This window comes from Rhododendron vialii, chromosome 3a (genome assembly GCF_030253575.1).
Source record: "Rhododendron vialii isolate Sample 1 chromosome 3a, ASM3025357v1".
Taxonomy (NCBI): domain Eukaryota; kingdom Viridiplantae; phylum Streptophyta; class Magnoliopsida; order Ericales; family Ericaceae; genus Rhododendron; species Rhododendron vialii.
Genome location: NC_080559.1, coordinates 177,631 through 191,023, shown reverse-complemented (window position 1 = coordinate 191,023; position 13,393 = coordinate 177,631). Strand labels below are relative to the sequence as shown.

The 13,393-nt window shown below is 38.4% G+C and overlaps 1 protein-coding gene across 2 annotated transcripts; it reads left to right on the top strand.

Moving 5' to 3' along the window:
* Window positions 1–4,097: 4,097 nt before the first annotated feature.
* LOC131318810 (pentatricopeptide repeat-containing protein At4g13650) lies at window positions 4,098–13,130 on the top strand. Of its 2 annotated transcripts, XM_058348794.1 has the most exons (8): window positions 4,098–5,391; window positions 6,042–6,161; window positions 6,403–6,462; window positions 6,975–7,051; window positions 7,603–7,788; window positions 7,901–11,130; window positions 12,530–12,742; window positions 12,848–13,130. In XM_058348794.1, exons 5-6 carry the CDS (start codon window positions 7,699–7,701, stop codon window positions 11,015–11,017), a joined length of 3,207 nt encoding a protein of 1,068 aa, XP_058204777.1. In that variant the 5' UTR covers window positions 4,098–5,391; window positions 6,042–6,161; window positions 6,403–6,462; window positions 6,975–7,051; window positions 7,603–7,698; the 3' UTR covers window positions 11,018–11,130; window positions 12,530–12,742; window positions 12,848–13,130. The 2 variants fall into 2 exon arrangements, with proteins under 2 accessions (XP_058204777.1, XP_058204778.1); XM_058348795.1 differs by lacking the exons at window positions 4,098–5,391; window positions 6,403–6,462; window positions 6,975–7,051 and having other exon boundaries at window positions 6,011–6,161.
* Window positions 13,131–13,393: the final 263 nt, after the last annotated feature.

Sequence of the window (13,393 nt, the reverse complement as noted above, 5' to 3'; positions counted from 1 at the left end):
GAGACGAGTTTGGGAGGGTCGTGAGCTACAGGATGCTTTGCGTGCCGCTTCGCAAACTTCTGAGGCACGAGGACGCAGAGTGCGAGGCTTTGAGAGTGGGTTTAGCAGCAGTCATGCGCAGGGGTACGAGTACATTGTTGTAAAGCTCGACAACATCCATTTCGTGCATGTAATTCAGGGTAGCCGCCATATAGAGCCTGAAGATTCAAAATTACTCCGGTAAAACATTCTACAATTGTTTTTCTTTTACATTTATTGTTCTTATCTTTCTACTAACTATTTTGTTTGATTTTTGAAGGAAATTGCCGGTTGCTTTATTCCAAGACTATTCTGCACAGTTTACATTATGGCAAAGGCAATAAACCAGTAGACACCTTGACATTGATAGCTCTGAAGTTTGGGGGGAGTCTCGGAGGTTTATAGAGTTTCCAATGGCTTATGGACATTTTTGGTCCCCAATGTATTATTCGAGTGCCGTTTTGGTCTCCAACATACCAATTGTAACAATTTCATCCTCAATGCTTCAATTTTGTGTTTAAAAGGTCCCTACGGCTGACGCCGTCGCCTCTTTTCGTTAAATTGGTTGGATAAATTACAAATGTCACCCTTAAGGTTTATATTTGCATTACAGTAAGCCCCTACTTAATTTCTACAAGGTTTATATTTGCATTTATTTGATTTCCGTCAATTTTTTTTTGGATGATTGATTCATCTCGACAAGAGAAATCCAAAGGTGAAAAATCACTATCGAAACTTTTTTTTTTTTAATAAGTTACAAATATCACCTAGCAAAACACGAACACCCGGCAAAACCACCTCCAATTTTTTTCCCTTTGAACATTATCGACCTACAAGCACTTGTTGTTTTCCTATTGTGATGATTTTTCATGAGGCCACTAGATTTTTTTTTGAAATTAAGAAATAATGCAGATCACTTGTGTGCAACGCGAAAGTGAGCCTCATGGTCATGGTCCGATGGTCAATACCCATAGACGAGTTCATCCCAAATTATATTTGGAATAAAGGCAGAGAAATTGAATTGATTATGATTATTACGAAGACCTACGTGACAAAATCACTGTTTTTATTCGCAATTTTTTTTTTACTTCTCCATAAAAAAATTGCATTTGTTGAATTTGCGACAAAAAAAAATCGCATACTTTTACAACATATACAAATACACACACACACACACACACAAAGAGATACTATAGATGAGGAAGCCAAACATGGAGATGGAGGGTTCTAGGTCTATGAGGTGGTGAGTTAAATGGGCGGCTATGGTGGGTTGAAGTAGTCTAGACTATAAAAAAATTACATTTTTTTACTTCTCCATAAAAAATTGGAGGTGATTTTGCTAGGCATTTGTGTTTTGCTAGGTAATATTTGTATTATTCAAAAAAAATAGTTTCGATAGTGATTTTTCACCTTTTGAATTTCTCTCGTCGAGATGAATCAATAATCCAAAAAAAGTTGACAAATCGAAATCAAAGAAATGCAAATATAAACCTTGTAGAAATTAAGTGGGGGCTTTATTGTAAGGCAAATATAAACCTTAAAGGTGATATTTGTAATTTATCCAACCAATTTAACGGGAAGAGGCGACGGCGTCAGTCGTAGGGACCTTTTAAACACAAAATTGAAACATTAGAGATGAAATTGTTACAATTAGTATGTTAGGGACCAAAACGACACGCGAGTAATACATTGGGAACCAAAATGTCAATAAGTCAGTTTCCATTAGAATTGTGCTCTAGACTATTGGAGTTTGCAAAAAGTCTACACGTACTCGATGTGCAACGGTTCACTAATCACACAATTAAAGGGTGACCTGGATAGCCTTGTTGGTTTCATGAAAATTAATACAAATGGGGCGTTTCTGCCCTCGTAAAGTGGGTGGAGGAATAGTTTGAGGGACGTTTTGGGATTTATAGTTTGTTTTTTGGCAGATTGCCAATACGTTCCTAGGATTTAAATTCAGTTTATAACTTTGAACATCATGCCATGCAATAGACTTAATTTCCTATCTAAAATAGAAACAAGATACCAGATTGAGGCATACGACTAGAGGTTAAGAAGTGTATCTGAACTATTTCTCAAAATTATAGAATGAAACAAAAAATGGATGAATGCATCGCTTATTTGCTAGCTTAACATGAAGAAGATGTACTTAGAGCAAGTGCATCAGATGAGGTAAAAATGCTTTTTAGCTATTTTAGAGAAAAAAACACAAAAAAATAGGCTGCACCAGATGAGGTAAAAAGGATTTATGAACAGTAGTTCGGTAGCCAGCCTTTAGTATTTTGTTGTTTCTTTCTCTCTCTCCTCCCTCATCTCTCTCTCTTCTTGATCGTGCAACCCAATCAGCTCACTGACTGAAGTTGTCGAATCCGGCCACTTCCGTGACTTATCAGCTCGTTGGAGAAGCCTTTGACGGAGAAGATGTACTAAGAATTGATTTTTCTCGACTGCACCGGAGGTCCGACGAAGTCAGAATCGATCTCGACCAGTGTTCTAAAAGGCGGGATTAATCACCGGTTAATGGGTGATTAATCGAAAATCTGGGTTGTCCGATGAGATTAATGGCTAAAAGGTTGAATTAGGCGGCTAGAAGATTAATCGGAGTTCGGCGGTGATTAATTGCCGCTTCATTAGTCGGCGTCTAGGTGGCGATAGGCGATTAATCAGTTCATGGGCGACTAATTGGCTAATGGGTGATTAGGCGGGGTAAATCTAAATTTTTAGAAAACGAAGGGGGTAACTGTTATACTCATACCGGGTTATTTAAGGCTTCGAATTAGGCTCCGTTTCAGAACCTCCTTAAAAAATATACAGCTTATTTCACACTTTCAAATTCAAAAATAATATAAATGATTTTTTTTTGCATCTTATAAAAGATCTCATCGAGATTTCGATGAGATCTTTTAAACAAGATCCATATTACATATTTTTAGATTTTAATAAGTTTATAATTTTTGAACTTAAAATTGATTCTTAAAAAATTAGTGCTTTTTTCCGTTTTCGGAAACGGAAAGGAGCCTTATGTTGGGCTCTCATTCGATCAGCCTCTCATCGATCTGGGTCTGGGAAGAAACCCAATCATTGCCGACTGCCGACGCCAGTACATGGACGATCGCCTCTCATCACCGACGCCAGTCATTGCCGCCGCTAGTCATCGCTGCCGCCCGTCATCGCTGACGCCTTTCATCACCATTCACCGCCGCTGCGCCTCACTACTAACTGCTGTAAGCCTATAAAGTTTCTCTCGATGCCTCTCTCTCTGTAATTTCTCTCTCTCTCTCTCTAATTTCTCGATCCCCCTCTCTCTACAGTGAGTAGTATTTTTTATTTTTTTTGACAAAATTTAACATTGAGTAGTAGAGTAGTGTAGTATTGTAATTACACAATGTAAATTTATGGTTTGGACCGTTTGGTGTAGCCGTGTAGTAAGTAACTAGTTTGGATGGGCCATTTTTACATTTTCCAATTCTAATTTTTGGGTTTTGGGTGTTTGGCAAGAAGAGGGAAAATGGGTTTTGAGGAAAATGAGTTTTGGGTTTTGATGTTTCTAAAATAAAACCGAGAATGAGGGAAGAGGAGCTTTTTGAATTGTCATTTTCCCATTTTGGAATTCTGGCATGCCAAAAAGACCACCCTATCCTCTCCCTTTTGGAATAATCTCCACTTTGCCTTTGAAAATATCAACGTTATCTGTCCAATTTCGGAAGTACATTTAAAAAAGATGTACTTTATACACCAGTGATTTCAGTTCATGCACCAGTCCAATTCGAAAGTACATTTAAAAAAAATTAATTTAAAGATTATTTATATACATTATACACCATTATTAATAACTGGGGGCAACATAGTAAAAAATCAATCCATAATTCATTTTTATTCCATATCTTCCAAACACTACTCCTACTGCAAAATGCATTCTGCACATATCATCCAAACACTCTACCAAATACAAAATACATTCTGATCATAATCCCAAAAGTCAAAAAGGCAAAAAACGAAAAATGAAAAATGAAAAGCCAAAAAGTTGCCTCTCAAACACCCCCTAAGCATTGACTGTATGATACACAATTTAGAAGTGGTTTCATTTGGTTTGAACTATGAATATTGAACTTCTATGTCTCCATATTTGAAATGTAGAGAAGTGTTAACATTCAGAATTGTTAACATTGAGTATCTGATAGCCAAAGAGAACTAAGATTTTTTTTGGGAGAGAAGATATATCACATCAACTAAAAAAACTGTGATTATTAATGGTAGGGACTCTAGGGAGGTTGTAGAATATGTAAAAAAAAAAAAACCCAACTAATTGCTAAAAGGCGATTAATGGCCGATTAATAGGTCTCGAAGCTTGAAGGTGGTCGGCCGCCCGCCTAGCGCCGAGCGCTTTATAGAACATTGAAAGGCTTGGGTTTCTCTCTCTACTATTCCTGGAATCAATCTTCAACAGAGGTCCAGCAACGTCGTCGATCAATCGCGAGGTCCGGAGACCTCGATCTCACGTATATGTAGATACATTATATATGAACATATATAGAAATATATACTACAAGTTTATTTTTTACTAATACAGTATTTAATTAATGGACAGAGAGAAGAAGTTGGGGAAGCTTCTTGATTTGTGGGTTTTTCAGTTTAAAAATAGGCTGCTGATTTTGCCACTCTTTTTGTTTGTTAACGCCACTCCCCTGCAAGTATATTTTTGGTGGAAAAAAATACACTTGCAGGGGAGTGGCGTTAACAAAAAAAAGGAGTGGAAAAATCATTTCCCTAAAAATAAAGGATAAAGAAAAAGAGTGAAAAATGTATATTTTAATAGGTGTTAAGTAAAATAGATAGTGATGGTGTAGTTGTGAAAGAAAAAGTTAATAGGTAAATTAAAATTGTGAACTATTCACAATGTAGTTTAGCTACCTATTGGTGTACATGCTCGTAGGGGTTCACTCTTCATTCCCGAGGCAAATGATGTGGTTTTTTTTTTTTCCCTTTCTCTTTTGGTTTCTTTACTTAAATTCTTGATGATTGTTCAATTGAAGTATGGACGTTCAACTTTTGAAATTGTGTGATACACATGCGATTACCATATGCAAGTTTATGCTCCAAAGTGACATTTTTAATAAAATCGTCAAATCATACCAGTGTTGTTAGTACTTGCTGTTGCTCTTTCAAAAAATTAATACCAAATAGAAGTGAGTTGCTATACCAAAAACAAATTGAAATTCTGTTTGTCACCATTTTTTTGTGTGAGAATTAACCAGTTTTGTTGTTAGCATTTGTTCAACGGACAACCTCCAAAACCAAATAGGAAAGCACTGTACTGAGGTGTAATTGCTGAAGCCCATGAAGCCAGGCCAGGCCGGCCCTTAAATTCTGGTATATGTTTTCTATGGCGAGTATTTTTTTCGATCTTTCCTTTGTTTCTTGTGTTGTTTGTCCTTAAATCCTTTGCTTTACATATTTGATGAGTTTCCCATAAGAACTTTATTAAATCCTTTGCTTTACATATTTGATGAGTTTCCCATAAGAACTTTATTGTCTGTGTCTTATTGGTTTATGTTTTCAATTTTTTTTTTCCTGAATTTTTTACGTGTCATGTGTCTTAGGCTGTTTTGAGGCAAAATGGCTGACACGACTTTAGTGCAATGTTGTCATTTTGCTCTCACATGTATGAGCGCGGGCACGTACAGGCAGTCAAACACAATGCATTTAGCAACCATTTTTCCAGATGTAAACCCAACTTTGTCAACACTAGTGGTGAGATATTTGTTTTGTACACCATGTGCTATGCACTTCAGTTGTGTTGTGGTTTCCTAAAACACCAACAACACTTCTTGTGGTTGCTGTCATGTGTACATTTCACGAATCTTGAGTTATATTTGCAATAATTCTTGGTTTAAATTAGTACTACTTTCATCTAAATTTTGTGGAATTGTGTGAATCCTCATGGTTCCCTTCATATGACATCTGAAAAGTTTATGCTTTTTCATTGTTAATAGAGCAGCAGATTTGTTGGTACTCATCAGGCTTTGCTTCATCAAATTGAGAGTTGAATGGTGATGGATGTGCCCGTGAAAAGTCAATTATGAAGTTTCGATACACCAGAATTGTGAAAGATGATGACAATGTAAATCAGAAAGTTCTGGGTGAGCTTTGCCATAATCACTATGTCTACTTTTGGTTCATCAATCATTTTCCTATAATGTATGAACTTAAACATTGGCTTAATTTTGGGCAGCTAATATTTTTATGCTATAAAAGATAACGACATATGATAGAATGAATGAAGTTAATTTGGGTTTCTATATTCTATTAGATTAAGGCAAAAGCCAGAGGTTGCTACCTATGAATAACTTTTTTTTCTTGCTCCACTCAAATTTGTCCGAGGTTGATAAAAACTGCTACTCAAAACACCGATCACTGATTGATGCTGAAAAACTCTGCCAGGTAGGCATGTTATAATGAGAGGAATTCTTCTTTATTGTACCATTTTGGTCACTCTTGCAGTCAGTTATATAGGCAGCATCTCATTTGTTTAAAGTTTGTTTGTCCCATTTCTCTATGTAATACTAATTACAAAGTTAGTCCAATTTATTTATTAACGACCATTGGATGATCCAAAACGGCATACTATTGAGAGAGAGGGTGTTTCAGTTCCATTGGCTATTATATCAAAGTCTAAACAGGCTTCGATGAGAGAAATATTGTTCATCGCTCATGGGGTTACCCTTTAAAACATTTATATATAACCCTTCACTTTTGTATTCATTTAGTCTCTCATTCTTATCCATCTCCCTTAAACTCTCAATTTCCAATACCAGGGTTCTGAATTCTGAATTTCTTGATCTTTCAATTGAGGTAATTTTATTGGCGAAAAGACATGGATATTTGTGTGTTTCGGTGTGCCTATGTATATGATTTACGGGAAATGCTGATTCATGTTTTTCCTACACGTATAGGAGTATTTGGGATTTGCAGGAGAGGGACACAAGATTAGAGAACATGTTCATTAATGGGATTGTTAAACAATTTGCCCGTTAGCCTCTAATTGCAATCCTTTCATAAATTTCGGAGGAATCTTATGTTTGGCAGCCCTCCTGAAGTTCCTAAATTTAGTTCTGATCTTTTTTAGTTTTTTTTTTACAAGGTTCTATCTCTCTCATTTTGTGTACTGGAGGTGGAGTCTGTATTCAAATGCAACTTGTGGTTTAGTTAATCAATTGTAAAATTTTATCCTGGTTGTGTTGCAATTCATTGTTATGTTCATGGCTTAGTGTGCTTGTACAGTATTTCTGTACTGGGCCTAAACTTGCACGCAGTCATCTCACTCGTACTCAATAGTAGACCGCTTGGTATTTTTCACTTCCAAAGCAAAGGCAGACCGCTGGCTCCTGTGGGACCGTTGTCAAATTATATTGGTCAAAGTTGAGAGCTTTTTGCGTCAAACTGAAACTGTAGATTCATATATCAAGTATACATGCATACCCACATCCATCGTACATGCATATCCTCGGATATAAGGTCATAGAGAAGGAAGCCTATCTTCAATAGTTGAATTGAAGCTTTTTCTGCTTTTTACTTGCGCAGGCAATGTCAAAATAGCTGAGTAAATAAGAAACAAAGCAACCTATGCCTGTTGGATTGAGAGCTATTAATTCCTAGTTGAGTCGAATCCAAGAATTCATGGTTCCAAATCGTATATCTCTTCTCGGGTCCTTCCCAAATTCCTTTCTTCCTTGCTTCCCCCGTAAAATTACCATACAATTTCAACAGGTTATTCGTTCTCTCCCCTCCAATTTTTTTGTCTTCATTTTCATATAGAAATTCAAGCTTTGACTAGTATTTGTGTTCATTTTTGATGAATGAAAATTGTGGATTGTTGCAGTACTTGTGTGGAAGGGTGCGCAGATGGAATTGTCCTGCCTTTAGTAACGCAGCTACTGCTCGAGCTCTCGATGACTTCCCAGTTGAAGAACCTGAACGTGATCCAATCAACATGTCCAGGGCAAAGGTACCTGATTTTCTTAACTCGATGGAGCAGCAAGGTATACAGGCTAATCATCATACCTATCTATTGCTCTTATCCGGGTGCCTCAATTCTGGGTCTTTAACTGATGCTAAGAAGCTTCATGGGAGGATTTTGAAATCTGGGTTTGATGTGGATCATGTCATTTGTTGGCGGCTTGTGGATGTTTATGCGACTCTGGGCTGCTTAGATGGTGCAGTTCAACTATTTGACAATATGTCTGATTTAAGAGAGTCTAACTGGAAAATCCTAATCTCTGATTTCGCTGGAAAGAAACTGACTTGTAAAATGTTAGGGCTATTTTCGCTAATGATAAAAGAAAACGTCAACCCAGATGAAACCACATTTGCACATATCCTAAGGGCGTGCATTGGTGATAAAGTCGCCTTCCAGTTTGTCAAACAGATTCATGCTAAGATTATTCATCTTGGTTTTGGTGCTAGTCCTCTTGTTTGTAATCCTTTACTTGATTTGTATATGAAGAGTGGGCTTGTGGATTATGCTAAACGAGTTTTTGGACAATTGTCTTGGAGGGATAGTGTTTCTTGGGTTGCTATGCTATCTGGTTTATCTCAGAATGGATGTGAAGAAGAAGCAATACTGTTATTCTGTGAGATGCACAGATCAGGAATATTTCCTTCTCCTTACGTCTTGTCAAGTGTTATAAGTGCCTGCACCAAAATAAAGTTATTTGAGGTGGGAGAGCAGCTTCATGCCCTGGTTTTCAAATGGGAACTTGCATCTGAAACTTATGTGTGTAATGCACTTGTCACCTTATATTCACGCAGTGAGGACTTTATATCGGCCGAACAAATTTTCAGCAAAATGGGTTGCAGGGACGAGGTCTCATATAATACGCTCATCTCAGGGCTTTCTCAGCGTGGATTTAGTGCGAGAGCTCTCCAGTTATTTGAGAAAATGCAGCTTCATCATTTGAAACCCGATTGTGTTACCATCGCAAGTGTTTTGAGTGCCTGTGCATCAGTGGGGGCTCTTCATAAGGGAAAGCAACTCCACTCGTATGCAGTAAAGGCTGGCATCTGTTCGGATATCATTGTTGAAGGTTCTCTCCTTGACCTTTATGTGAAATGTTCAGATGTTGATGCTGCCCGTGAATTATTCCTTTCAACACGGAAAGAAAATATCGTTCTGTGGAACGTGATGCTAGTGGCTTATGGTCAGGTAGGTGATCTTAGTGAGTCATTTCAGATATTCTCAAAGATGCAGATGGAAGGGTTGAGACCTAACCAATTCACCTATCCAAGTATATTGAGAACCTGCACATCCATGGGAGCTCTAGATCTAGGGGAGCAGATCCATACCCAAGTCATTAAGACCGGTTTTCATCCAAATGTATATGCTTCTAGCGTGCTTATAGACATGTATGCTAAGCATGGGAAACTGGATTCCGCTCACAAGATTCTCAGAAGAATCAATGAGGAAGATGTTGTCTCTTGGACGGCCATGATTGCTGGATATGCCCAGCATGATCTGTTTGTTGAAGCCCTTAAACTTTTTGAAGAAATGGAAGGCAGGGGGATCCGATCAGACAATATAGGATTTTCAAGTGCAATAAGTGCATGTGCTGGAATCAAAGCATTAAATCAAGGGCAACAAATTCATGCTCAATCAATAATCTCCGGTTATGCACTTGATCTCTCAATTGGAAATGCACTGGTTTGCCTTTATGCTAGATGTGGTAGAATTGAAGATGCATACTTAGCATTTGACAAAATTGCTGATAAAGATAATATTTCCTGGAACGGATTGGTATCAGGATTTTCACAGAGTGGGAATTGTGAGGAAGCACTTAAGGTGTTCTCTCGAATGAATCAATCTCAAGTTGAACCCAATATGTTCACCTTTAGTTCTGCTGCTAGTGCCGCTGCTAATACAGCAAATATAAAACAAGGAAAGCAGATACATGCTAGAATTATAAAAATGGGGTATGATGCGGAAACTGAGGCATCCAATGTCTTAATCACATTGTATGCCAAGTGTGGGATCCTTGATGATGCTAAGAGAGAGTTTCTTGAAATGCCTGAGAAAAATGAGGTTTCTTGGAATGCCATGATCACGGGTTATTCTCAACATGGATGTGGTAGGGAAGCAATAGAACTCTTTGAGGAAATGAAATGGCTCGGTGTGATGCCAAATCATGTCACCTTTGTGAGTATTTTATCAGCCTGTAGCCATGTGGGGTTGGTAGACAAGGGGCTCAGCTACTTCAAATCCATGAGGGAAGAACATGGCCTAGAACCAAAACCAGAACATTACGTGTGTGTTGTTGATATTCTTGGACGGGCTGGCTTTCTGCACCGTGCAAGAGAATTTATAGAGGCAATGCCAATTGAACCAGATGCCATGATATGGAGGACCCTCTTACGTGCTTGTACGGTGCGCAAGAACATGGAAATTGGAGAATTTGCGGGCAATCATCTTCTGGAACTGGAACCTGAAGACTCAGCAACTTATGTTCTCCGGTCAAATATGTATGCAGTTACAGGAAAATGGGACCGTAGGGATCACACGAGACATATGATGAAGGACAGAGGTGTAAAGAAAGAACCTGGTCATAGCTGGATTGAGGTTAAGAACTCAATTCATTCGTTCTTTGTCGGCGACAGGCTCCACCCCTTAGCAGATAAAATATATGAATTCTTAGAGGACCTAAACAAACGAGCAGTTGCAATTGGTTATGATCAAGACCGTTCTAGCCTTTTAAATGATATTGATCAGGGGAAGAAAGATCCAACTAGGTTCACACATAGTGAAAAATTGGCTATTGCTTTTGGACTCCTAAGCTTGTCTAACGCACTGCCGATACGCGTAATTAAGAATCTTCGCATCTGTAATGATTGTCATAATTGGATTAAGTTCGTTTCGAAAATCACAAACCGGGCCATTGTAGTACGGGATGCATATCGCTTTCATCACTTCGAAGGTGGTGTCTGTTCATGCAAAGATTTCTGGTAATTGAAACGATCTGATCGTGGAGAAAACTGAAACCATTTTAGGGGTCCAAGGCTCGGAAACACATCTAAGCCTCCAAGGACAACTATAACCTCTCTCTGGATACATATCTGATGGTATGTGGAATTTTCTTTGGCCTCCACTTAATTCATTTACTTATTGATTGTGCTTTTATGTACATGTATCCACCTATTAGTAACTAACTTCAAAAAAGACAATCAAGAGCAGAAAAAAGAAAAAAGATTGACAAGACTAATCTTTCTCGAGATGTCTAAACTGAGTCGTAGAATAGACATTAAATATATGCCTTTCTCAAACTTGCTAATCCACTTTGCAAGCTATAGAAATCAAGCTCATCTTCCATGATATATAGAGATGGGGACAAAATGGGTGGGGGGCGGGTAGGGTGGCCCTGGCCGCCCTCAGCTGTTGAGTAATCATATCATTACCCTCATCAGTTAAAGGGTTCTCCCAAACTACAACGAATGTCCTCTCACTAATTTCTATTACCTCTATGTTATCGTGGGTAACAAGCGTGAGTCTGGAAGTACTGATATTCAAGATGTTGACTCAACCATGCTTGCTATGGAGGAACTGCATCTTTATTCAATTTTGTCAACTGGGTGGAAAGTAGTTCATGGGACGGACGCTATGGACTTGTGGTGTGCAGAGTCACAGACTTTGCAGTATAATGCAATTATTTCCATAGATGCAATCATTGCATTGAATTGGATTATTATTTTTTGTGTTTGTAATTATCTTAGATCTTCCCATCCATGGGCCGTAATCTTCTCTTTTTGTGCTGGGGGTTTCATTAACAGGTCTATGCAGAGGGACAGCTGGACCTACTGGGGGTGCAGCAGCTATTGGTAGGCTTATAGGGCCTGATTCACCTATAGCATTTGAACCAAAATCAGGGGAAGCCATATGTCTCATTACTAATGTTTTACCCTTCATTGAACTGATCATGGCAAGCATTTCTTTTTCCGTATCTCTTAGTTGCATACAAGGTTTTCCTAAAAGCTCTTATTAATCTCAGTTGTCCACACAATCACAGATGGTTGCCTGAATGGAAGTTTGCGAGGATCGTCGGGAAGGAAGCCTGACCTCTAAAACATACAAGTGAAAAAACATTGGTGGTCATATTGCAGAAAGTAAACCAGTGACTCTTTTTCACAAGTTTCCTCTGTGCTTGTTCTTTGGACCTTGTTCGTTTTGGGTATTTTGGATTTGGATTTCTAGGTAATGAGTGTAGAGAGAAATAGAGTAATGATTGAAAATAGGGGTAATGATTGGTGAGATAAATAGAAAAATAGGGGTAATGAGTGGAGAGAAAAATAGGGTAATAATTACAAATCCAAAACCAAAATACCGAACCGAACGAGCTGATGTTCTGTTGATATCGGTAGCTGACGACAACTATTCTATGGGGAACTCCAATATTGATTATGGTGTAATTTATCTTATCCAGCATGGTTCTTTTTATATTATGATATGATTGCTTTGTTTTGATAGATGGAATTATCCAGAAGGAACGACTCATAGCACCGATGTGCACACATATCAGTATACACTTCTTTCCAAGTTCCTTGACACTTGCCTTCTCCTCAGCCAGTCTGTCACTCACTTTCTCAACTTACAGTCCAGGCCAATCTCAGACATGGAGCGGTGCAAGACACATTCCGACTACAATTCTGCGGGGAGCAAGCATGTTCATGCTAATCGTGCGTACAGTTTCTTTGCCAACACTTGAGTCTCTACTTCATTAGTTGTCTTTCTTGACTATCACATTTAAGTCTTGTGTCAGTGACATGTTTTTGTTTCTTTGGACAGAGCATTCCTGCTTAGAAGTCATAATTTTTTGTTGATTGCGGACCATGCATGCTTGGCTAGCTGAAGCCGAAACAGCTAGCGAGAAAAGATGGGATGTGGTTTAGAATCTTTAGATGAGAACTTAAAACTGAAGCCTCACACCAGTTTACTTTCTGTACTTGATTTTAGTCAACTGCCCGTGATTAGTTATTGATGTCAGCGTGGTTCATGCTGAGATCCTAGGTCACATGCATATCTGTAACTGTAAGCTTTTTCTTCCATATGTTTAATTGCTTTTAGTTCATTCGTAAGGGCTGTAAACGAACCAAGTAGCTCGCGAGCTTGGCTCGGCTCGTTAAGGCTCGGTTCGTTTAGTAAATGAGCCGAGCTTGAGTTTTCGGCTCGTTTGACAAAAGCTCGGCTCGATAAGGGCTCGACTTGTTAAGGCTCGAGCTCGAATTTTGGGCTCGTTTAGTAAACGAGCCGAGCTCGAGCTCGACAAAGCTCAACTCGGCTCATTTACAGCCCTATTCACAATCATGGGTGTTGTTTAAAATGTGATTTTAT